Consider the following 27,925-nt stretch of genomic DNA (forward strand, 5'->3'; position numbering starts at 1 on the left):
AGTCCACCAGTATGGCCTAAGAACAGGAACATTTTTATAAATGACTTAACTTGAAGTGATGTTATCATGGGGAGAGTTATTAGGTTACACAAAGGAATGTGGCAAAGGACTTACTAATCTAAGCAAGCAAAATCAACAGAAAATATATAATTACCCTCCAAGTATCAGGTAATCTTTTTGGAGAACTGATGATTAGACCCAAAGATGGCTGCTGATTAATGGGTGGATTTGAGCTTCCACAAAATGGTGTCTTTTCTTCAGTTGATGAGTGTCTTTAGATGATCTGAGTGTGAGATGACGTCTACCTTCCAGATGGCTGTGTAGATGGTCCTTCCTTTGTGAATGTTCCTGCCGGTTTTATCTAGTTATGACTAATAGATTCATCAAATCTGAATAAACCTGGCCCAGAAGGCGGAACCTTCTCTGTGATTGGGGAATCTGATTAACCCATGTTTACTCAAGCATTACCTCCCATGGCCACTGGGTGTCATCCTTGGATAAGAATTGTCTGGTCTGAGTTTATTTGGGGATGGAAGTAACTAATCTGTGATCGGGAAAAATGAATATTTCACTATAACAAGTTGGCCCTTGTGAAATCTATAGAATGCCTTGGAGAGTAGATATTATTCCTCATTTACAATCATTACGTTTTGGTGTAACAGTGATTAAATGGAGAATTGTAACTATCAGGAGGTTGGATTACATAAAGCGATTAGAATAATAGTTGTACACACAGAGGAGAGATAATAAAAAGAATAATTTGTATACTGATCTACTGATTGATTACGGCTTTGGTAGCATGCATACAATATTCCTAACAATACCGATAAACTCCAACACACCAAATATATATCATGGGATTACAAATCAGCAAACATACCATAATATACTTCCTACATTCTTAGGAGACAATCTGGTATTTTATCCCCATCACGTCTTTTCATATAGCATGAATTATATGGAAACAGGGAGGTTCCTTTTTGTACCTTTTCACCAAAAACGAAATGAGTCTCAGCAGTGTTACTGGAGTCACCTTGTTACATAGTTACAGAGTTCATCTGGATGGAAAAAAGACACCAATCCATCCAGTCCAACCAACAGAAAAAAAAAACACACAAATATAACATTACATGAGGAAATGCACATCTTACTGTAAAGGTCTCAGTAATCTATAAACAGAAGAATCCAGAAAAGAACTCTCACAGATCTGCAGCTTTGTAGAGTTAGCATTCATAATACACGGCTCAAAAATGAAAGAAAGACTTATTAATCAGAGTCTAGCATCAAGTCAGTGAGACTCCTGAGATATTGATCTGGTCAGTGAAGTTGCAGAGGGGGCTGTTAATCAGTTTCAGCTGCTTTGGTGTTAATGAAATTATCAACAGGTGCACTAGATGGGCAACAGTTAGACAACCCTCAAAACAGGAATTTACAGGTGGAGGCCACTGACATTTTATTCCCTACTCATCTTTTCTGACTGTTCTTCACTAGTTTTTCTTTTGGCTAGGGTCAGTATCACTACTGGTAGCATGAGGTCATACCTGGACCCTACAGAGGTTGCACAGGTAGTCCAACTCCTCCAGGATGGCACATCAATACTTGCCATTGCCAGAAGGTTTGCTGTGTCTCCCAGCACAGTCTCAAGAGCATGGAGGAGATTCCAGGAGACAAGAGCATGGAGGTGATTCCAGGAGACAAGAGCATGGAGGTGGTTCCAGGAGACAGGCAGTTACTCTAGGAGAGCTGGAGAGGGTCATAGAAGTTCCTTAACCCACCAGCAGAACTGTATCTGCTCCTTTGTGCAAGGAGGAACTTCGTGAGGGTGGCCTGAGGGCCCGACATCCTCTAGTGGGCCCTGTGCTCACTACCTGGCACCATAGAGCTGGATTGGCATTTGCCATTGAACACCAGAATTGGCAGGTCCAACACTGGTGCCCTGTGCTTTTCACAGATGAGAGCAGGTTCCCCCTGAGCACATGTGACAGACATGAAAGGGTCTGGAGAAGCCATGGAGAACGTTCTGCTGCCTTTAACATCATTCAGAATGACCGTTTTGGTGGTGGGTCACTGATGATCTGGGGAGGCATATTCATGGAGGGACGCACCGACCTCTACAGGCTAGACAATGGCACCCTGACTGCCATTAGGTATTGGGATGAAATCTTTGGACCCATTTTCAGACCCTACACTGGTGCAGTGGGTCCTGGGTCCCTCCTGGTGCAGTGGGTCCTGGGTTCCTCCTGGTGCATTGGGTCCTTGGTTCCTCCTGGTACACGACAATACCCAGCCTCATGTGGCGAAAGTGTGCAGGCAGTTTCTGAAGGATGAAGGAATTAATACCACTGAATGGCCCCCATGCTGGCCTGACCTAAATCCAATAGAACACCTCTGGGATGTCATGTTTAGATTCATCCAAGCCGCCCAGTTGCACTTTAGACTGTCCAGGAGCACAGTGATGCCCTGGTCCAGATCTGGGATGAAATCCCCCAGAACACCATCCATGGTCTCATTAGGAGCATGCCCCAACATTGTCAGGCATGCATACAAGCACATGGGGGCCATACAAACTACTGAGGACCATTCTGAGTTGCTGCAATTCAATTTCGGTAAAATGGACTCACCTGCTGCATCATTTTTTCTTGATTTTTGGGGTGCCTTTGAATTCAGTTTCTGTAGGTTGATCATTTTCATTTCCATCAAACAATGGGGCATCCTTACATTCCTAACACATTACCCAGCCCATGTCAGTATAGAGATCCAGCAGGAGATTGTTCCTCATTGAGATCTGATGGGTTTTCAAAGTGTTCCTTTCATTTTTTGGAGCAGTGCGTAACATAAATGTAAGGGTTGGGTAGCTGAGATGTGAGGTGATCAGTAGAAATATGTAATTGTGAATCTAGTTTCATTCCATGTTATTACAGATAAGTGTTCAGTATTCGGTCAGAGACATATGTTCACCAATCAGCATCTGAAAGGACAGAGCAGCTTCTAGGCTAGAGGTGTCACCTGGATGCCAATACAATGTTGTCACCTATGTAGCCAGAGTTTGCCACCTTCTTGAACCTAGAAGAAGAATCCTAGTCATTTCGGCTACAAGAGTCAGCAGGAGACCTTGAGAAGGCTCCGAAGTGTCTGTCAGCTTTGATTTATATCCACAAATCAAAGGAATGTATTTCATCTCTCATAAAAGCTAAAATATTTGTTGCAGAGAGATGAAAATACTTCTTTCTGATTGGACACACTGTAGGCTACATCTGCATGTAAAACTGTATTTGTAGCCCCTTTGGAATCCCAGAGAAACACAGGAAACAGTTATATGGTGCCTGATTGCAACAGCTGAACAGCGATTGGTTCTGTTGTGTTCGGACTAACACACTGGTGTCGGAAATTCTATCCCTGACCAAGTGATCCAAACCATTCCTGGCCCACTTCAGAACCCAGAACATCCAATGGGCTGCTACAGGAACACCCCCCAGGGTTGATTGGCCAAGGGCTCATGTGCAGCCCACATCCCTATTTCAATAAATTGAGGACCCTGAGATATGGACGGAGTGATTTGTACGGAGCCGGTTCCATGTGACTGGTGAATCACGGACTTTCTCTGACTTGCTCCAGTCACAGGATAAATCTTGCTAAAAGTTTTATTTCTGTTTTTATTCCCTTTTATTTTATTGTGAATAGCCAATTGTGTGTCTTTTTGTATTGCAACTTTTTTTCTTTGTACATATTTAATACATTGCCCACTTTTGGGATATTAAATCATAAAATGAATAAGTGACTTCTGTGTACTAAGCTCGGGCTCATATCTCCAGAGAGATTGTTGTATTGTAGAGTCTATGTGCTCGGTCTAAGTTCATTGCCAATCTGTATGCAATTGTACTGTGTGTTGGCAGATTGCCTGCAGATTGTAACATAGATCTGCCAGACGGAGATCTGTGTGTGTGTGGTGGCCCAGTAGACCAGTCTGTGGACAAACTGTTGTGTGGTGCCAAGCTACTGTGTGTTGTGTGTCTGATGTGAGGGTCTGTGGACAGTGGAAGAGTGATTAACACCGGGGTTCTAGCTTGTAGGATAGCTGGAGGAATCCTAGAAGGGTGTGCCAATTGCTAGACTGCTCCTCAATCCTTAGCGTGCACCAGATTGTATATAAGATTCATATCTGCCTGTGTGTGGTCAGCCAGCTGGAGTGGAGTCTCCCTCTAGTGGTGGCCAGAGGTAGTGCGGGCTGTGAAAGGGTATCCTGACCAGTCTTATATGCTGAAAGTCCCCCTCATTCCCTCTTTACCCCAAGTCACGGGCGGACCACGCCTTGGTTAGCTAGTCGTCGGGCATGCATTTTATCCGTGACACAGTGTATAATCCATGATGTGTGACTTCTCTTGTCCTCATTACATTGGAGTACAGAAATTCTTCCACTGTGACATTTATTCCCGAGCTCTCCCAGAATCCCTCAGCTTGGAATAATGGTCCCTGTGTGTGCAGAAACGTAGAGAATACTTCCATATACGGCGTCTCTTCCACTTGTTCATCCTTCTCGTTGGCAGAACAATGACATCTCAGCTAGACTAGAGGATGTGGGGACCACCACGGGATTATTTGGTGTTTGTAATCACCCCCCCCCCCCCTTGTTCCTGCACTGAGGGGTCCCGGCTTCCATTCCTTCTCTATACACAGAACTAAATACTTCAGTTGGGGAAAAGTGTGTCCCATGCGGGACTTGAGACTTGAAAATGACCCTTGTCTATTATTTGATATAATAACTCCCATGGTTCAACCCGGGGAAACGATGAAAATATGATCTTCCTCATGGAAATTCTAACAAAAGGCAACATTTTCCATTTTAAGTCAAAATTCATTTTAAATTGTTCCCCATTCACACAGAAGGAATGTACATGCTTTGTCACTGAGCGCTCTGCTAGACAAATGTTTTTATGAATAGATCCCTAAATGTCAGGAGATATAATATATTCTATTCTATTGTATTATGTTATGTTAAATTATATAAAGACGGGAAGTATGGAGCAGATAAATGAACAGACCTCCTAGTAATGTCATTACCAGGCTGCAGCTAGGGGGAGCTCTAATGTTTGAAGTGTTCCCACAGGAGAGTGATTCCTTCTATCTCACATATACTTTTTGTATGTCTAGTAAAATTGGACTTTTGAGGTAGAAGATTATACATTGTAGCGCCCTCCTAGTTCAGCCAGGGGGATCTACACCCTAATGGTTGGTCAGAAGCTGCTTAGCAGCTCAGGTGTGATAGCCAGAGGGGTCACAATGTGGTCAGGGGGGCTGAGATGAATATATAGGTAGAGCAGCGCTAGACAATAATATCACAGAGACAAATATAATGGAATAATACAAATAAACTGATGTGAGCACATATAGAAAACTCTTACAAGGATGTGATATAAACACATAAGTGTATTGAAGTAAATAGAACCCCAATATTCCAGATGGCCTATAAAGTGCAATAGTCCTTGTGTCCCTCAATACATGCTACATGGGGGCATAAACCCCTTCATAGTGTGTGGCATGCACAACACAATAATAAAGTGTCCTTAATGGAAACAATCAATTCATGATAATAATTATGATCTTCATGCAGGTGTGCAACCAATCAGTGACAATCCTCAGTGGCTGGGGTGCCCCCTCACCTTCCTGCCCCGGCCCCACAGGGCCAATGAGCCTTGCAGTATTGCTGTTCCTTTGCTCTTCACAGGACCTCCTTCTATCTTGCTCCCTGGTCTCCTCCTCACACGCACGTCTGCAAGACTTCTCCAGGTCCTCCCCCATCCTCTGGAACTCACTACCCCAATCCATCAGACTGTCACCTTCCCTCCCCACCTTCAGGCGCTCCCTGAAAACCCACCTCTTCAGGGAAGCCTACCCCACCCTCACCTAACTGCTGCTCTCCTTCATTCCTCCTACCACTCCATCCCCCACAGCCACTTCCTCCTGTACCACTACCCCCTCCCTCCTAGATTGTAAGCTCGAAAGAGTAGGGCCCTCTTACCCCTCGTGTGCTGTTCGTAGTTGCTGTAATGTTTCATGTATTGTCCCCCCCTCTATTGTACAGCGCTCAGCAAACCCTTTGGCGCTATATAAACTCAATGTAATGTAATAATGTAATGTTCCACAGGAAAGCTTCCTTGTTAGTAGTAATGTTGGGACTCTCTCCTCCTCTGTACCGGGGTCTCCCCTGAACTCTCCTGCTTCTCAGGGCCAATGACCTTCCAAACTCGTCCCCAATAAAGTAAGAAAATCCGATATAGTGTGAAACCTTTTATTGTTAAAATATAAAGACGGATCTACTCACATCTGTAGATGTTTTCACAGCATTAGTTCCACTACAGCATGGGTGTACTGCATGTGTGGATATATCCGGGTGCACCAAGATGGCGTCAACGCCGGGTATGACGTCATTGCGCTGCCGCTCGAGCTCCTCCTACTGGCGTATCGCTGACTGATAGTTGTCCTCTGTCATCTCACACAGACCTGTCAGAGCAGCACTCATGCTTTCAATAGCTAATTCTTGCATCTCCAGCTGTTCTCTAATAGCTCTGGTCTCAGTATTTAGCAACCCCATGTCCTTAGAGTTCCTCTCCAGTATATCATCAATAATGTTTGTGTCATTATTTATCATGAGTGTTATTCCCCATCCCGTGTAGGTAGGGAACCATGACCACACCTTATCACCCATCCCGTGTAGGTAGGGAACCATGACCACACCTTATTCCCCATCCCGTGTAGGTGGGGAACCATGACCACACCTTATCACCCATCCCGTGTAGGTAGGGAACCATGACCACACCTTATCACCCATCCCGTGTAGGTAGGGAACCATGACCACACCTTATCACCCATCCCGTGTAGGTAGGGAACCATGACCACACCTTATCACCCAGCCAGTGCAGGTAGGGAACCATGACCAAACCTTATCCCCCATCCCGTGTAGGTAGGGAACCATGACCACACCTTATCACCCATCCCGTGTAGGTAGGGAACCATGACCACACCTTATCACCCATCCCGTGTAGGTAGGGAACCATGACCACACCTTATCACCCAGCCAGTGCAGGTAGGGAACCATGACCAAACCTTATCCCCCATCCCGTGTAGGTAGGGAATCATGACCAAACCTTATCCCCCATCCCATGTAGGTAGGGAACCATGACCACACCTTATTCCCCATCCCGTGTAGGTAGGGAACCATGACCACACCTTATCCCCCATCCCGTGTAGGTAGGGAACCATGACCACACCTTATCACCCATCCTGTGTAGGTAGGGAACCATGACCACACCTTATTCCCCATCCCGTGTAGGTAGGGAACCATGACCACACCTTATTCCCCATCCGGTGTAGGTAGGGAACCATGAACACACCTTATTCCCCATCCCGTGTAGGTAGGGAACCATGACCACACCTTATCCCCCATCCCGTGTAGGTAGGGAACCATGACCACACCTTATTCCCCATCCCGTGTAGGTAGGGAACCATGACCACACCTTATCACCCATCCCGTGTAGGTAGGGAACCATGACCACACCTTATTCCCCATCCCGTGTAGGTAGGGAACCATGACCACACCTTATTCCCCATCCCGTGTAGGTAGGGAACCATGACCACACCTTATCACCCATCCCGTGTAGGTAGGGAACCATGACCACACCTTATTCCCCATCCCGTGTAGGTAGGGAACCATGACCACACCTTATCACCCAGCCAGTGCCATTAGTACAGTGTCAGTATATAGAATGTTTCACTGATCACTGTATTCCTGCCACTAGTGACATCACATAGTGTCAGGGTCAGTAAGCCCCTCCCAGCCAGGGTCAGCTGGCGTTAGATTGGCCGCACACTGTCGCACTCACGCTATAGGTCGCTGATCACCGCCATTACTAGTATAGTGTTTGTACGGATCAATATATTGATCATGAACAGAACTATACTAGTGCCGGCTTTGTATAGTGTCCCCAATACTCAGTGTTAGCCGGATCGGCCCGGTCACTGCCAGCACTAGTGTTCAGCCCCTCCACTGTTCTTCACAGAAGATTTGTACCAATTGTGGGCCAAGGCAATTTATACACCACAATACATGGCGACACCCAAATTCAGCTCTTGTCACACAATTCACATGGAACTCTATCACCGTTTATGAAATTAACATTTGTTTGGGCCAAACCCTCAACATGGACATTACAGAAAAGAATGAATTGCAGTCATATTGGTCCGCAGACCCGATTCATGGTATGTCCGTGTTCTCTGCTGGTACATATATGTCCAACATGGACCAGCAATGTACTGGAACGTCGCTGTACTTGGAGTGGTTATACCGGGAGGATGCTTGCAGCTACAGGCACCATTCTAGTGCTGGTTTATTAGCTGGGGGTCGGCTTTCATGTAAAAGTAATCCTAGTGGCCAATTAGCTGCAGAATTGTGTTTACAAACAGCGAGATGGGACATCATTTTACATGATTTCCTATAGCAGCAAATGTGATGAGATGAATGAAGTGGGTGTAAAGTGGAAGCAGTGGATGTGCAGGGAGCAGCATCTTGAGCACAAAGCACTTTATGTTGTGGATGGATTTGCACACGGTTCAGTTTCCTTCATTTATTGATAAACCCCATAAGACCAATGAAGTGGGTGTAAAGTGGAAGCAGTGGATGTGCAGAGAATAGGATTTGGAGCCCCGAGCTCTTTATCTCTGAATGTCTCCACATATTTGTAGTGTATTTGTGATGATTTCTGTGCACACACAATAGGACAGCGCTGTGACACATAATGCTCTTCTAGATGACAGGGAATCCTTCCCTTTGTTACAGCAGCAGTCCGCTAGAAGGTTTTTGTAGGTTTGGAGTTGTTACACATAGCGCGGGTTTTATCCATTTATAGTGATGACATCATTGCCCAAATCTGGGGGTCACCAGCCATTTCCACCCTTTACTCCCAGCTGGGGGGCTTTGTATCCATATACCAGATGTTCTACAGGACTAAATCTGCAATCAATGTTACTGCAAAATCAAAGGGGCCAAAACCCCTCCCCCGAGCAGTCATATATTTCTGTCCCCCTTGGTGGGAGTGGAGGTGACCCCTCTATAAGGATCTACAGTCCATACACACCCAGCACAAGGCCGGGGTCACACTACCAGACGCTTCTCGGGGCTGCAGTTCCTCTGAGCTCCACAAGGTGGGGATCTCACTTCTACCCAGACAGGAAGTCTCTATGGAAGACAGGAAGTGATGTCAGGTACAGACAGGAAGTGATGTCAGGTACAGACAGGAAGTTCTATGAATGAGGAAGCAGAGAGGAGACATTCCTGGATCTGGCAGCAGAGGAGGTAATACGCAGATGAACCCCTTCAGGGGGAGGAGTTGATGATAATATATTTGCCCCCAAAGCTGGCCTACATGGTTCAGTTTTATCGTTCAGCCAGCAAGATGAGCATTAAAACTGAAGTGATTCCCCCATCCACACATTGGAGGTGGATGGGGGAATCTTCCCCGCTGCACTCTTGTATTCTGACAATGGGGGGACTCCTCCGCTCTCAGAATACACGGATCAGCACTGAAGCTATTGGCTGCAGCCGCTGGGGGAGTGGCTTTTATCCGGCAGTGGCCACACATGGATGGAAATGTGAGCGATCCCTGCTGAACCCGCTGAATTTCCATGGATCTATGGTCACCTTCAGTGACTTCCTCCCCTCCCCCTCATCTCCTTCATGATGGAAGTCATGCTGAGATCATCTCCCATTGGCTGAGCAATATTCTCATTTGTCTCTCAGCTCCTTCTTGCTATTCCTCGTCCTGCCTGTTGTTTCCTTGGATTGATTTTCTGTGTAGTGACCCCGGCTTGGTCTCTTGGATGCGCTCGTCTGTTGCTTGCCCTGACCTTTCTCCTGATTCCTGGATCTCCTCCTCATCTCTCCTCCATATCCTCTTACACAGCTTTTCTCTACACCTGCAGTGACCCTGGGGGGAGGAAACTTGGCACCAGCACGCCGCCAAATCCATCCCCACCATTAGGGGCTCTGGAGACAATTGTCTGCTATTTACACTCCGTTCCTCCGCACGTCACCTGATCACATGACAGCTTACTTCACAGATTCCAGACAGATTTCTGGATGGTAAAGGTCAAAGTTCACTCTTCAGTTTAGGAGAGGTAGGACGCACCCAGGAACAAGGATTTGGTTTATATGGGAGCCTCATATAGAGGACCCCTCAAATCTCCCCATCCAAATGTCCCTCCATCCAGAGTCTATATGTCCTATGACATCACACTGACCTCACAGCTCCTCCTCCCAATGTCCCTCCATCCAGAGTCAGAGAATCCTATGACATCGCACTGACCTCACAGCTCCTCCTCCCAATGTCCCTCCATCCAGAGTCAGAGAATCCTATGACATCGCACCGACCTCACAGCTCCTCCTCCCAATGTCCCTCCATCCAGAGTCAGAGAATCCTATGACATCGCACTGATCTCACAGCTCCTCCTCCCAATGTCCCTCCAACCAGAGTCAGAGATTCCTATGACATCGCACTGACCTCACAGCTCCTCCTCCCAATGTCCCTCCAACCAGAGTCAGAGATTCCTATGACATCGCACTGACCTCACAGCTCCTCCTCCCAATGTCCCTCCAACCAGAGTCAGAGAATCCTATGACATCATACCAGGGGTGGACTGACCATTCGGAAACTCGTGCACTGCCCGAGGGCCCAGGGTCAGTTGGGGGCCCCATGAGATGCCCATTGTACCTTTTCCATAGGCTTTTTTGAGTTTGGGCAAGGACACAGGGGCCCCATGAGTTGTCAGTCCACCCCTGCATCATACTGACCACACAGTTCTCCTCCCAATGTCCTTCCAACCAGAGTCAGAGAATCCTATGACATCACACTGACCTCACAGCTCCTCCTCCCAATGTCCCTCCATCCAGAGTCAGAATCCTATGACATCACACTGACCTCACAGCTCCTTCTCCCAATGTCCCTCCATCCACAGTCAGAGAATCCTATGACATCACACTGACCTCACAGCTCCTCCTCCCAATGTCCCTCCATCCACAGTCAGAGAATCCTATGACATCACACTGACCTCACAGCTCCTCCTCCCAATGTCCCTCCATCCACAGTCAGAGAATCCTATGACATCACACTGACCTCACAGCTCCTTCTCCCAATGTCCCTCCATCCACAGTCAGAGAATCCTATGACATCACACTGACCTCACAGCTTCTCCTCAAAATGTCCCTCCGGCTGGCTTTTTTTTCTGATGCTCTTAGAATGTGGGTATCCCTTGGTATTCTCAATAGTCAGAACAAGCCTATACCCTTCGTAGTGTGGGGGTCCTGTGGGGGGAAATTATACCTCAGCCTGAAGTGGGGCTTTAATAAAATGGAGACCTGAATGGAGAGGTGAGGAGGATTCTGGGAATATCATTTGATGTGACTATTTGTGTTCAGATGTAGAGTTTTCCTCCTGTGAAGTCTGGAGATCATATGACATCACATTGCCTCCACCTCCCTCCCTGATAGAAGAGAGAAAGAAGAAGAAGATTCTAGAAGTCACCAGAGAGATCACTGAGCTGCTGACAGGAGAGGTGAGCGGTGCCGGGAATTCTGGGACATTCTCCAGTAACAGACAAGGGATGTGTCTGGATGGTGACTGTATCATTGTGTGTGTCAGGTTCCTATAAGGTGTCAGGGTGTCACTGTCTATTTCTCCATGGAGGAGTGGGAGTATTTAGAAGGACACAAGGATCTCTACAAGGACGTCATGATGGACAATCAGCCGCCCCTCACATCACCGGGTAAGAGGAGACTTTATTGTAAAGGAGAGAGCAGTACGGAGGATCCACCTAGATCCCCCATCATCTGATAAACACATAGAAACAATGGATTCAGTCAGTGTGTGTGTTTCCTACAGATGGATCCAGTCATGGGAACCCACCAGAGAGATGTCCCCGTCCTCTGTATTCCCGGGATTCCACACAGGAAGGTCACACCATCCCTCACCATCATCAGGTAGATGATGACAATTATTGGTAGTTGTGATTTATACACAGCATGTTTGTTACAATGAATGTTTTATTATATCTTTCAGAGTGGAATCCTCGGGGATGAGAATATTGATGTTAAAGAAGAGTATAAAGAGGAGGATGAGGAGTATGGAGTGATGGAGGAGTTTTCAGAAGGACACAAGGATATGATGGAGCCACCTAATACCAGGAACCCCCCAGAGAGATGTCCCCGTCCTCTGTATTCCCGGGATTCCACACAGGAAGGTCACACCATCCCTCACTATTACAAGGTTGGTGGGATGGAGAATCTAGAACATGGACTTGTAGAGACTATGGGCTCCAATCACAAAGCGGTATCTTCCCGTATCCCAGTATGTAGTAAGATGCTGCATTCTGTTTTTTAGTAGTGAATCCTGCGGGTAATTTACCACTGGTGTCCATAGCAACACTTGTAAATAGCTTGTTGTTAAGGAGAGGGCAGCCGCCAGTGTCCTCAACAACCAGTAAACAAGGAGCGGACGGCCACCAAGTTCCCCGCTGACAGCTGTGACAGGTCTGGTATGGATTTTGTTGAGAACCCCCGATGCCAAAATAATAATAAAAAAAAGGCGTGGGTTCCCCTTCAAAATCAATACCAGACCCTTAGTGAGTGCCCACCTTCCTCCTGAACCATACCAGGCCACATATCCTCAACATGGGGTGGGTGCTTCAGGGCAGGGGCGCTCTGCCACCTCAAAAGCACCTTATCCCCGTGTCAATGGGGACAAGGGTCCCTTTCCCACAAGCCTGGGCAGTGGTTGTGGGGGGCTGTGGGTGGGGGGCTTGTTGGAATCTGGAAGCCATCTTTAGCAAGGAGGCCCCCAGATCCCAGCCCCCCCACAATGTGAATGAGTATAGAGTACAGGTGAAACTCACAAAAATGAGAATCTGGTGCAAAAGTTGATTTATTTCAGTGCAGCAACTTGACAGGTGAAACTAATATATGAGATAGACTCATTCCATGCAAAGCAAGATAGTTCCAGCCGTGATTTGTCATCATTGTGATGATTATGGCTTACAGCTCATGAAAACCCCAAATCCACAATCTCAGAAAATGAGAATATTGTGAAAAGGTGGAATAATCTCGGCTCAAAGTTTCCCACTCTAATCAGATCATTCAGCCATAACACCTGCAAAGGGTTCCTGAGCCTTTAAATGGTCTCTCAGTCTGGTTCAGTAGGAATCACAATCATGGGAAACACTGCTGACCTGACACCATCACTGACACCCTCCATAAGGAGGGAAAGCCTCAAAAGGGAATTGCAGAAGAAGTTGGATGTTCCCAAAGTGTTGTATCAAAGCACATTAATAGAAAGTTATGTGGAAGAAAAAGGTGCACAAGCAGCAGGGATGACCGCAGCATGGAGAGGATTGTCAGGAAAAGGCCATTCAAAAGTGTTGGGGACTTTCACAAGGAGTGGACTGAGGCTGGAGTCAGTGCATCAAGAGCCACCACACACAGACAGATCCTGGACATGGGCTTCTAATGTCGTATTCCTCTTGTCAAGCCGCTCCTGAACAACAAACGTCAGAAGCGTCTTACCTGGGCTAAAGAAAAACAGGCCTGGTCTGTTGCTCAGTGGTCCAAAGTCCTCTTTTCTGATGAGAGCAACTTTTGCATGTCATTTGGAAAGCAAGGACCCCGAGAATGGAGGAAGAATGGAAAGGCCCAAGGACCCCGAGTATGGAGGAAGAATGGAGAGGCCCAAGGACATCGTGTATGGAGGAAGAATGGAGAGGCACAAGGACCCCGAGTATGGAGGAAGAATGGAGAGGCACAAGGACCCCGAGTATGGAGGAAGAATGGAGAGGCACAAGGACCCCGAGTATGGAGGAAGAATGGAGAGGCCCAAGGACCCCGAGTATGGAGGAAGAATGGAGAGGCCCAAGGACATCGTGTATAGAGGAAGAATGGAGAGGCACAAGGACCCCGAGTATGGAGGAAGAATGGAGAGGCCCAAGGACCCCGAGTATGGAGGAAGAATGGAGAGGCACAAGGACCCCGAGTATGGAGGAAGAATGGAGAGGCCCAAGGACCCCGAGTATGGAGGAAGAATGGAGAGGCCCAAGGACCCCGAGTATGGAGGAAGAATGGAGAGGCCCAAGGACCCCGAGTATGGAGGAAGAATGGAGAGGCCCAAGGACCCTGAGTATGGAGGAAGAATGGAGAGGCCCAAGGACCCTGAGTATGGAGGAAGAATGGAGAGGCCCAAGGACCCCGAGTATGGAGGAAGAATGGAGAGGCACACACTGCAAGATGCTTGAAGTCCAGTGTGAAGTTTCTACAGTCTGTTGATTTGGGGAGCCATGTCATCTGCTGATGTTGGTCCACTGTGCTTCATTGGTCCAATGACCGTGGGATTACTGTGCTTGATTGGCCAGCAAACTCGCCTGACCTTAACCCCATAGAGAATCTATGGGGCATTGCCAAGAGAAAGATGAGAGACATGAGACCGAACAATGCAGAAGAGCTGAAGGCCGCTATTGAAGCATCCTGGTCTTCCATAACACCTCAGCAGTGCCACAGGCTGATAGCTTCCATGCCACACCGCATTGAGGCAGTAATTGCTGCAAAAGGGGCCCAAACCAAGTACTGAGTACATATGCATGCTTCTACTTTTCAGAGGTGCGATATTGTTCTATGTACAATCCGTGTTTTATTGATTGCATGGAATATTCTCATTTTCTGAGATTGTGGATTTGGGGTTTTCATGAGCTGTAAGCCATAATCATCACAATGATGACAAATCACGGCTTGAACTATCTTGCTTTGCATGGAATGAGTCTCATATATTAGTTTCACCTTTTAAGTTGCTGCACTGAAATAAATGAACTTTTGCACCATATTCTCATTTTTCGAGTTTCACCTGTACATAGTACCCCTATTCATTCCCCAAAAAAAGTGTAGCGTAAAAAAACTCGAAGTCATTTTTGGCAAAACACAAATAAAGAACAATATCCCCCTGATGTAGATTTATCAATGATCCAATCACAATACTCGCTGTCATTGTTGACTCGAAGAAAAAACAAAGCTCCCCTCCTGCCGTCTGACAGCTCTGTCGCCTCCAACTTCTAAATAAACTAAGGAGCGCTACCACCCTGTGACATCACTGGGTGGCCTTGCCCTCTTGTGACATCACCAATGCAACATTCCCCGGTCAGTGACGTCACCGAGTGGCACCGCCCATTAGTATGATTAGTGGCAGGAGGCAGCAGAGCTGTCAGACAGAGGGGAGTCTTCATTGGGAGCGGAGCTTTTCTTTCCGAGTCAGCGGTGACAGCGAGCATCGTGATTGATGATGGATCTACACCGGGGGGACATTTTGATTTAGTTTTGTTTTTTTAATAAAGGACTTGTCAAAAACTGCCTGCTGTCTATTTAACAGAATACTCTTTTGTGGTGACTAATTAGGGGTACCATGTACCCCATACTCATTCACATGGGGTGAGGGATCTGAGGGCCTCTTTGTTAAATGTTGTAAGTCCTCTGCCTGCAAACCCCCACAGCCACTAGCCTGGGTTGTGGGGAAGAGTCCCTTGTCCTCATCAACATGGACAAGGTGCTTTGGAGAAGCAAAGCCCCGCCTGCAATAGAACATCCACTCCATGTTAAGGGCATGTGACCTGGTATGTTTCAGGAGGGGGGTCGCTTTCTCATCCCCCTCTTTACTGACCTGCTGAGCTGCATGCTCAGATAGGGGTCTGGTATGTATTTCTTTCATTTTGGCAAGGGGTCCCCCTCAAAATCCATACTAGACCCCCCAAAGGGGGGGACCCCACGCCATTGTCTTAATTTACCTTTCCGGTAATTCTTTTTTCAGATTTATCGGTTGGTTTGGATGCGGCGGCCGCTCGCTCCCTAACAACCATGTTGTTTACTGGTTGTTAAGGATGCCAGCGGCCGCCCACTCTATACCAAGCAGTACACATTTCCTGAATGCCGCATGTCTCCACCACTAATTAATGACCGCATGCATTTCATTCTTTATTTCCTTCTGTGAATGTAACGCCTGTTCATGCGGTATTTACTGAGCGTGTTCAGTGTTTGTGGTCAATACCGCAACACGGGATAGGAAATGGACAGTTTCAGGATGGCATGCGGTATTTAGGGGAACTGTACCCACATATCACATGTGATCTGCTTCTGTGAAGGGAGACAATGTGTGGATTTTGTGTGTGATGTCACAATCATAAATCTTACATTTTACAGATGATATTTCCTCTCATTTCCTTGATTTAGAGTGGAGATCCAATCGATATAGAATTTGAGGTGAAAGCAGAAGAAGAAGAGGCGTATGTGAGGGATGATCAGCAGTCTATGGAGGAGGATGGAATAACGGGGACATTTATAGAGGAGGACACTCCTACAGAGATCAGCACAGGTGGGTCATGAACACTAAATCCATTCCTCCACCCATACTGCTCACTGATTGGTCCAGAGTAGGGCGGGGACTGGGTGATATCAGCCTGTAATCCCCTGGTCACTTTCCTGAGCTGTGTTCCCCGTCCTGTATTCCTGGATTTCTCTCGGATAATCTTCCTTCTCTGTGCTGCAGACGCAATTTATGTCTCTAGACTGGATTTATGGAGGTTCTGGGGTTCAGCTGGCAGCAAAATGTTCATTTCACCATAAGTGTTACTAGACCTAGGCTCCTGGACATGTGCTTTTGATCTTATTCCTCATGGAGGTGACACAGCAATTCTCCCAGTATTTGTCACCTGTGCCGGGTGGAGGGATATGTCTGTAGTGTCTCAGACCCAAGTCACTGAGTGCAGTCTCAGGAGATGGGAGGCAGCGGTGTGGGACCTACATAGTTACATAGTTAGTCTGGCTGAAAAAAGACATCCATCTAGTTGTACCATTAAAAATAAAAGTTATAATCCGACACCCACAGCTGATCCACCAGAAGACAAAAACCCAGAAAAGCACGATCCAATCTGCTCCTGCAGGGGAAACAATTCCTTCCTGATCCCCGAGAGGCAATCGGATATTCCCTGGATCAACTTTCCCTATAAATGTTATATCCAGTTATATTCTGTGTATCCAAGAAAGAATCCAGGACTTTCCTACAGCAATCCACGGAGCTGGTTACAACCAAATCTTGAGGGAGTCTTTTCCACAATCTCACAGCTCTTACTGTGAAGAAACCTTTCCGTGTTTGGAGATTACATTTATTTTCCTCCAGACGTAAAGAGCTCCCCCTTGTCCTCTGTGATGACCTCAGGGGGAATAACTACACCGAGTTCATTATATTAACCACTGATGTATTTATACATGGAGATCATATCCCCCTTATGTATTATACATGGAGATCATATCCCCCTTATGTATTATACATGAAGATCATATCCCCCCTTATGTATTATACATGGAGATCATATCCCCCCCTTATGTATTATACATGGAGATCATATCCCCCCTTATGTATTATACATGGAGATCATATCCCCCCCTTATGTATTATACATGGAGATCATATCCCCCCTTATGTATTATACATGGAGATCATATCCCCCTTATGTATTATACATGGAGATCATACCCCCCCTTATGTATTATACATGGAGATCATATCCCCCCTTATGTATTATACATGGAGATCATATCCCCCCTTATGTATTATACATGGAGATCATATCCCCCCTTATGTATTCTACATGGAGATCATATCCCCCCCCCTTATGTATTATACATGGAGATCATATCCCCCCCCCTTATGTATTATACATGGAGATCATATCCCCCCCCCTTATGTATTATACATGGAGATCATATCCCCCCTTATGTATTATACATGGAGATCATATCCCCCCTTATGTATTATACATGGAGATCATATCCCCCCTTATGTATTATACATGGAGATCATATCCCCCCCCTTATGTATTATACATGGAGATCATATCCCCCCCCTTATGTATTATACATGGAGATCATATCCCCCCCTTATGTATTATACATGGAGATCATATCCCCCCTTATGTATTATACATGGAGATCATATCCCCCCTTATGTATTATACATGGAGATCATATCCCCCCTTATGTATTATACATGGAGATCATATCCCCCCTTATGTATTATACATGGAGATCATATCCCCCCTTATGTATTATACATGGAGATCATATCCCCCCTTATGTATTATACATGGAGATCATATCCCCCCCTTATGTATTATACATGGAGATCATATCCCCCCTTATGTATTATACATGGAGATCATATCCCCCCTTATGTATTATACATGGAGATCACATCCCCCTTATGTATTATACATGGAGATCATATCCCCCCCTTATGTATTATACATGGAGATCATATCCCCCCCTTATGTATTATACATGGAGATCATATCCCCCCTTATGTATTATACATGGAGATCATATCCCCCTTATGTATTATACATGGAGATCATATCCCCCCTTATGTATTATACATGGAGATCATATCCCCCCTTATGTATTATACATGGAGATCATATCCCCCCCTTATGTATTATACATGGAGATCATATCCCCCTTAATCTCCTCTTCTCAGTAGAGAATACATTCAGTTCCTCTAATCTCTCCTCATAGCTGATCTCCTCCATGCCTCGTATCAGTTTGGTTGCCCTTCTCTGTACTTCCTCCAGTTCCCCAATGTTCTTTTTGTGAATTGGAGCCCAAAACTGAACTGCATATTCCAGATGAGGTCTTACTAATGATTTGTACCGGGGGGGAGGGGGGGTGATATCTCTCTCTCTGGAGTCTATACCTCTCCTAAAACAAGAGAGGATTTTGCTCACTTTAGAACCCGCAGCTTTGCATTGCTGCCATTATTAAGCTTGTGATCTACTAGAACCCCCAGATCCTTCTCCGCCAGTGAACCCCCCCTCAGATCCTTCTCCACTGACCCCTACCCCTCCAGATTCTTCTCCACAATTGCCCCCCAGATCCTTCTCCACCATTGTCCCTTAGATCATTTTCCACCATTGACCCCCCCCCCCTGATTTTTCTCCACCATTGTCCCCCCCAGTTGTCCCTCCTAGTATGTATGATGCATATTCGTATCCCCCAAGTGCAGAACCTTACATTTGTCACCATTAGCCCTCATTGGCCCCATAGTCCCCCAATTACACAGAGCATTGAGGTCGGCTTGTAAGTTGGAGACATCCTGTAAGGACGTTATTCCCCGGCACAGCTTGGTGTCATCTGCAAAGACTGGAATGGGATTTATAATCTCACACCCCATATTGTTTATATATATATTAATAAGTAAGGGTCCCAACACTGATCCCTGGGGTACCCCACTAATAACACTGAACCCTGGGGTACCCCACTAATAACACTGATCCTTGGGGTACCCCACTAATAACACTGAACCTTGGGGTACCCCACTAATAACACTGAACCCTGCGGTCCCCCACTAATAACACTGACCCTTGGGGTACCCCACTAATAACACTGACCCTTGGGGTACCCCACTAATAACACTGAACCTTGGGGTACCCCACTAATAACACTGAGCCTTGGGGTACCCCACTAATAACACTGAACCCTTGGGTACCCCACTAATAACACTGAGCCTTGGGCTACACCACTGACACCCCTAGACCATTCAGAGTATGAATCATTAACCACTACTCTCTGAATACGATCTTTACATACTCCTGACCCCTGCACTATATACTCTATGTTGTACATTACATACTCCGGACCCTGCACTATATACTCTATGTTGTACATTACATACTCCTGACCCCTGCACTATATACTCTATGTTGTACATTACATACTCCTGACCCCTGCACTATATACTCCATGTTGTACATTACATACTCCTGACCCCTGCACTATATACTCTATGTTGTACATTACATACTCCTGACCCCTGCACTATATACTCTATGTTGTACATTACATACTCCTGACCCCTGCACTAAATACTCTATGTTGTACATTACACACTCCTGACCCCTGCACTATATACTCTATGTTGTACATTACATACTCCTGACCCCTGCACTATATACTCTATGTTGTACATTACATACTCCTGACCCCTGCACTATATACTGTATGTTGTACATTACATACTCCTGACCCCTGCACTATATACTTTATGTTGTACATTACATACTCCTGACCCCTGCACTATAAACTCTGTTGTACATTACATACTCTTGCCCCTGCACTATATACTCTGTTGTACATTACATACTCCTGCCCTATATACTCTGTTGTACATTACATACTCCTGCCCCTGCACTATAAACTCTGTTGTACTTTACATACTCCTGACCCCTGCACTATATACTCTATGTTGTACATTACATACTCCTGACCCCTGCACTATATACGCTATGTTGTACATTACATACTCCTGACCCCTGCACTATATACTCTTGTACATTACATACTCCTGACCCCTGCACTATATACTCTATGTTGTACATTACATCCTCCTGACCCCTGCACTATGTTCTCTATGTTGTACATTACATACTCCTGACCCCTGCACTATATACTCTATGTTGTACATTACATACTCCTGACCCCTGCACTATATACTCTATGTTGTACATTACATACTCCTGACCTTTGCACTATATACTCTATGTTGTACATTACATACTCCTGACCCCTGCACTATATACTCTATGTTGTACATTACATCCTCCTGACTTCTGCTCTCCCCCCTCCCCCCACTGCTATATATACACATAATATGGATTCTCTTTTGTTCCCCCCATTTCCTCCCAGCTGGACATTTTATATCGGATGATGTGATTGGAGCACAGACTTTTACATGGTGTTAATAAGGTGATAACATCCTCCAACTTTGGACCCTTAAACAGAAAGTGATAATGAGGGAGGAGTCAATACCCCAATGATGGTGGTCTTCAGGATCAGTCCAGTCTCCATCTTGGTTGTTCTCCCCCCATCCTCACTCTCTGACCTCTGGTGGGGCTCAGCCCCGCTGTTCTTCATGACTAAATCATGGAGTAAATAAGGAAGTGCAGTACTTCTTGTGTTGGGAAGATGGCGATGAGTGATAGAGGGGGTGGGGACCCTCGTCCTATAATCCCCTCATCACTGTCCCTCCTATAAAAGACAGTTCTGGTTGTTTCCTCACTCTCTGACTAAGGTCCATGAATAAAGAAATGACCTGGTAGGAGGTCAGAGGAGCCATTTCCTAGTTCCCTTGAGGGTGGAATTGTAAGCTCCTCAGAGACCAAGCTGCCTGATGTGGGTGGAGTCCTGGTTTGGGGGAACCAATCAGCTCCTGTCTAGTAATCCTCTTTGTCTTTGTATTTTAGTCCATGGCCTGGAGATGAGGAAAACCTCCGAGGATTGTCTCACTTTGTCTCCAGACTGGAAAGTAGAAGATGAGGACATCACACAGTATAGTCCAGGAGAAAACCCGGCTCCCTCCAATGTCCATCCGGCACCACCCAGTGTAGATGGACCATCGGATTCCTCGTATCCTGAGGAACCTCAGACTGTGCGGGACCGGGCCGGCCTTCCAACAGGGAAGAGATTCTCCTGTACTGAGTGTGGGAAGGGTTTCCATTTTAAATCCCATCTAAATATTCATAAAAGATCTCACACGGGGGAAAAACCATATTCCTGTCCTGTGTGCGGGAAATGTTTTTCACATAAGTGCAATCTTGACACACATCAGCGATCTCACACGGGGGAGAAGCCATATTCCTGCCCTGAGTGCGGGAAAAGTTTTTCACAGAAGTTCAGTCTTTACTCACATCAGAGATCTCACACAGGGGAGAAACCATATTTCTGTCCTGAGTGCGGGAAATGTTTTTCACATAAGTGCAATCTTGACACACATCAGAGATCTCACACTAGCGAGAAGCCATATTCCTGCCCTGAGTGCGGGAGATGTTTTTCACGAAAGTCCAGTCTTTACAAACATCAGAGATCTCACACAGGAGTAAAGCCATATTCCTGTCCAGAGTGTGGGAAATGTTTTTCACATATTTCCGGCCTTTACATGCATCGGAGATCTCACACAGGGGAGAAGCCACATTCCTGTCCTGAGTGTGGGAAATGTTTCTTAACCAAGTCTCATCTTTACACACACCAGAGATCTCACACAGGAGAAAAGCCATATTCCTGTCCAGAGTGTGGGAAATGTTTCTCAGACAAGTCCTATCTTTACACACATCAGCGTTTGCACACGGGGGAGAAACCGTATTCCTGTTCGGAGTGCGGGAAATGTTTTTCAGTGAAGTCCACTCTTTACAGACATCAGAAATTTCACACGGGGGAGAAGCCGTATTCTTGTCCTGAGTGCAGGAAATGTTTTGCACGGAAGTCTCATCTTTACACACATCAGAGATTGCACACGGGGGAGAAGCCGTATTCCTGTCCTGAGTGCGGGAAACGTTTTGCATGGAAGTCCCATTTTTATACACATCAGAGATTGCACACGGGGGAGAAGCCATATTCTTGTCCTGAGTGCGGGAAATGTTTTGCACGAAAAACAGATCTTGTCAAACATGAAAGGTCTCACACAGGTGAGAAGCCGTATTCCTGTTCTGAGTGTGGGAAATGTTATTCAGAGATATCCAGTCTTTACACACATCAGAGATCTCACACGGGGGAGAAACCATATTCCTGTCCTGATTGTGGGAAATGTTTTTCAGTGAAGTCCCATCTTTATAAACATCAGAGAACTCATACTGGGAAGAAACCGTATTCCTGTCCTGAGTGTGGGAAATGTTTTTTAGCCAAGTCCAATCTTAACAAACATCAGAGATCTCATACAGGGGAGAAGCCGTATTCCTGTCCTGAGTGTGGGAAATGTTTTTCACAGAAGTCCGATCTTTCCATACATCAGAGATCTCACACGGGGGAGAAGCCGTATTCCTGTCCTGAGTGCGGGAAATGTTTTTCACAGAAGTCCCATCTTTCCATACATCAGAGATCTCACACGGGGGAGAAGCCGTATTCCTGTCCTGAGTGCGGGAAATGTTTTTCACAGAAGTCCTATCTTTCCATACATCAGAGATCTCACACGGGGGAGAAGCCGTATTCCTGTCCTGAGTGCGGGAAATGTTTTTCAGTGAAATCGCGTCTTTCCAGACATCAGACCTCTCACACGAGGAGAAGCTGTATTTCTTTCCTGAGTGAGGGAAATGTTTCTCACTGAAGTCCTGTCTTCCTGTACATCAGGGGTCCCACACAACCCTGGAGGTGTATTAGTGCCTTGAGTGTGGGAAATGTCTTCTAGATGAATGTTGCTGGACATCCCAGCCTCATGTGGGGAAGAAGCACACCCTGATATATACCTCAGATATACTCCATGGCTGATCTTCATCATGGAAGAAACAGTTCATAAGGAGATCAGAGGTCCCCAAAGACATGGATGAAGTGTGTGACCGGGTTAGCCATTGATGACAGGAGAAGAATAAAAATGGAGTCCTGCCCTGTGATTCAGGAATCTCCAGCAAGGCTCCCACTTTCCATTCATTACACATCTGCATCAGAGGTTGGTCATCAGCTCTGAGGAAAGGGATTCGTCTCCGAAACGCGTCAGCCATTTGACCGCACTGACAGTGAGGACACCTTACCTGCCGTTGTGGCCATCCATGCTTTTTAGATACATGCTTCGTCTGGAAGTGTTTTTATTTTGTAGTCCTTACAATAAACCTTGGATAATGTGCTAGGTGTTGCGCCTCCTGTTTTCTCTTTATCCTGCCCTGTGATTGGCTGAGTACATTTGTGGTGGGAGATTTCACAAACACTTGGAGGTCTATTATTGATACTTTGTGGACAAATGTTCCAAGCACTCATTAGGCCCACAGTTGTAGGTGAGGACAATACTTGCATGGTGGGGGATCACTGAAGAGGTGGGTGGTAATAAAATGTCCCAATTCTAGAAGAGTGACTGATGGTGTACACATGGAAGCAATGGAATTGTGTGTATACCGGGAATGAAGGAGTGATTGGTGAATGCACATATTGGGACTTTCCCGTGTCTTTCTCCATACATGTTTCTTCTTGTATGTTTCCCGTGATACAAATGTCTGTGTATATGATCGGCACATGATGGTCTGTCTATGACAAACGTTTCATTCATCTGATCATTTCCATGGTGATTGTGGACACATTGTGATTGGTTGATGGGGGATGGAAAGCACAGAGAGCAGGCAGTAGAGCGCCATCCTTTCTACCTTTCTCTATTCCTAGTTCAGATTTGTAGCAGAAATCCCCAACATGTAGCAATACACGGACAATTGATATCAGACAATGAGGCAGAGGAAGGCCAATCATGAAGCTGGGGGTGGTGCAGCATAGACTGGAACAGGGTCCTCCAGGAGTGCAGCTCACACTGCGGGCAGAACTCCTCCTACTGGGACATTCAGGCTTCACACAGCTACAGCTGCACTCCCGGGACTGCCACGCCTGGACTGTATATGGGGCGGGTGTGGAGGGATGAGGAGCAGGGATTGGCTAATGGAAAGTGGGAGCATCTCTGAGTTACCGATGGATATTCAGTATATGGAGATCAAGGAGAGTTCATCTTCTGCCGGCTATAGATGGGGCCCTTCAACAGTTGGAGTATAGGGGATGATCATGACTGGGTCAAATCTGCAGAGAAGATGGAGTAATGGGATCTCCTTGGATGAAGTTGGGTAGAGGTGTCCACCTGAGAGGAAGTGGGGGAGGGTAAAGGTGTCTGCTAGCAGTGTCCACGTGTGAGAAGTAGAGCGGAAGTGGGGGAGGGTAGAGGTGTCTGCTAGTGGTGTCCACAAGTGAGAAGTAGAGGGGAAGTGGGGGAGGGTAAAGGTGTCTGCTAGCGGTGTCCACAAGTGAGAAGTAGAGGGGAAGTGGGGGAGGGTAAAGGTGTCTGCTAGCGGTGTCCACGTGTGAGAAGTAGAGCGGAAGTGGGGGAGGGTAAAGGTGTCTCTAGCAGTGTCCACGTGTGAGAAGTAGAGGGGAAGTGGGGGAGGGTAGAGGTGTCTGCTAGTAGTGTCCACGTGTGAGAAGTAGAGCGGAAGTGGGGGAGGGTAGAGGTGTCTGCTAGCGGTGTCCACGTGTGAGAAGTAGAGCAGAAGTGGGGGAGGGTAAAGGTGTCTCTAGTAGTGTCCACGTGTGAGAAGTAGAGCAGAAGTGGGGGAGGGTAAAGGTGTCTGCTAGCGGTGTCCACGTGTGAGAAGTAGATGGGAAGTGGGGGAGGGTAAAGGTGTCTGCTAGCGGTGTCCACGTGTGAGAAGTAGAGGGGAAGTGGGGGAGGGTAAAGGTGTCTGCTAGTAGTGTCTATGTGTGAGAAGTAGAGCAGAAGTGGGGGAGGGTAAAGGTGTCTCTAGTAGTGTCCACGTGTGAGAAGTAGAGCAGAAGTTTGGGAGGGTAAAGGTGTCTGCTAGCTGCTAGCGGTGTCCACGTGTGAGAAGTAGATGGGAAGTGGGGGAGGGTAAAGGTGTCTCTAGTAGTGTCCACGTGTGAGAAGTAGAGCAGAAGTTTGGGAGGGTAAAGGTGTCTGCTAGCTGCTAGCGGTGTCCACGTGTGAGAAGTAGATGGGAAGTGGGGGAGGGTAGAGGTGTCTGCTAGCAGTGTCCACGTGTGAGAAGTAAAGCGGAAGTGGGGGAGGGTAGAGGTGTCTACTAGCTGTGTCCACGTGTGAGAAGTAGAGTGGAAGTGGGGGAGGGTAAAGGTGTCTGCTAGCGGTGTCCACGTGTGAGAAGTAGAGTGGAAGTGGGGGAGGGTAAAGGCGTCTCCTAGCAGTGTCCATATGTAAGGCACAGAGTGAAGGTTGGACAATCGCCCTCCACCAATCATGACTGAAGATAAAACTGTGGTGCAGGAAAGGGGGGTGAACAGGCTGTGGATCAGATAGGATGATGTAAAGAATGTACAGCGGGCTGCAGTGGAAACCACTGATTATGGTCAGTATGGATGTCCCTGTGTCTCTGGCTGCTGGTGATGAATGTGGTTCTAGGTACCTGCCACTGGAAGGTGCGGTGCCACTGAACTGCTGGCTGCTTATGTAGGATGGTCACTAGAAGGTACGGTGTCACTGAACTGCTGGCTGCTAACATAGGATGGTCACTGGAAGATGCGGTGTCACTGAACTGCTGGCTACTTACGTAGGATGGTCACTAGTAGGTGTGGTGTCACTGAACTGCTGGCTGCTATCATAGGATGGTAACTGGAAGATGTGGTGTCACTGAACTGCTTGCTACTTACGTCGGATGGTCACTGGAAGGTGCGGTGTCACTGAACTGCTGGCTGCTTACATAGGATGGTCACTGGAAGGTGCGGTGTCACTGAACTGCTTGCTACTTACATAGGATGGTCACTGGAAGATGCGGTGTCACTGAACTGCTTGCTACTTACATAGGATGGTCACTGGAAGATGTGGTGTCACTGAACTGGTTGCTGCTTACATAGGACGGTCACTGGAAGGTGCGGTGTCACTGAACTGCTGGCTGCTCACATAGGACGGTCACTGGAAGGCTGGATGTAGAACTCCCGTGTTGCTGTTTCTCTCCACAGAAACTAGCAGAAGGGCAGCAAACAACTGAACTCTCCAGAGCCCCCAGCACAAGACCCCGAGACCACCAATTACAGTAAGTTCATAAACTCTCCAAGGATCCCCTGTTGCTTTGGCTCTCAAGCCAGTTGTAGTCTCTGGGCCGATTCATTCTTCAGTAAGAGTTGGTTGAGGGACTACATGTCCCAGGATCCTCTGCTTTCAGGGTCAGTAAGAGTGGTCTCCCTCTAGAGCAAGGGTGTCAAACTGGTGGCCCTCCAGCTATTGCAAAACTACAAGTTCCATCATGCCTCTGCCTTTGGGAGTCATGCTTGTAACTGCCAATCTTGAAATGCCTCATGGGACTTGTAGTTTGGCAACAGTAGGAGGGCCATCAGTTTGACACCCGTGCTCTAGAGGCAGAAATGTGATGCAATGATCTATCCATGAACATAAGGGGAAATGAAACAACCTGTTGTGTACTCTGTAATGTCTCCTCCATCTCTTAGTACCCTGCACCTGACTACACACTCCCCCCACTAAGAATCTTTGGTCCCCAAAGATGGGACAGGGTCTTTTCTCTTTTCCATCCAAACAAGTGAGGTGGATGGGGGAATCCCCCCTTCCAGGACATTGTATTCTGAATATTCATCTGCCTGTTAGCACTGGGGAGGTCGGGGGGATTGAAGGATGGAAGACTTCAACTAAAGAGGAAGTCATCAATACAAGGGGCATTCCATATTGGCAGTAAGTACTGTCTGTTGTGCAGTTTTTTGAAGAAATGTGTGACTAACCTTAGGCTTTAACAGCTTCAATGCCGCACTATATCAGAAATACTGCTACAGGGCGGTGCGGCTGTGCAAAATCATTTATATATATGTGTGTGGATTTGCAGTTCCGGGTAGGGGGTGTGCACGTGTGCCCTACCTACACTGCCATTCTTCTCAACCACTGGGTCCCAGCCGGTGATTCTTTGTTAGCACCCAGTGATTGCTGAGTATTACTGATGGGGGAGAGACCTGTGTATAAACAACACAGATCTCTCCCCTGTCAACTCCTGCACACTGCTTAGTATGGCTCTGCATAGGAGACCAATACAAAGCAGTGTACTTACAGTGACGCACACACACAGTTAACCCTTTTGATGGTTCCTCATGTTACCCCTTCCTGCCCAGTGCCATTAGTACAGTGTCAGTGCTTTTTATTAGCACTGATCACTGTATTGGTGTCACTGGAGATGTCAGTGACACCAAGTCAGCTCCCCCCCAGAGTCAGAATGCCAGCAGCAGTCCCACTATAGTACTCTGATCACCGCCATTACCTCACTTATTCCCTTGATGGTAAATATAATAAGTGATCACAACCTTTTGTCTATACATGAATTG

General features: G+C 46.7%; 1 protein-coding gene across 1 annotated transcript in view; it reads left to right on the forward strand.

The window, feature by feature from the left end:
- LOC149441677 (uncharacterized) overlaps nucleotides 1–23,216 on the forward strand; it is a 97,003-nt gene extending 73,787 nt beyond the window's left edge. The window contains 1 exon segment of the mRNA XM_089657059.1: nucleotides 22,671–23,216. Coding sequence (XP_089513185.1) covers nucleotides 22,671–23,216 — 546 coding nt within the window.
- The last annotated feature ends 4,709 nt before the right edge of the window (nucleotides 23,217–27,925 follow it).

The sequence above is a fragment of the Staurois parvus genome, unplaced genomic scaffold (assembly GCF_062004578.1).
Source record: "Staurois parvus isolate SC_StPar_1 unplaced genomic scaffold, SC_StPar_1.0 ptg000960l, whole genome shotgun sequence".
In the NCBI taxonomy this organism is placed as follows: Eukaryota; Metazoa; Chordata; class Amphibia; order Anura; family Ranidae; genus Staurois; species Staurois parvus.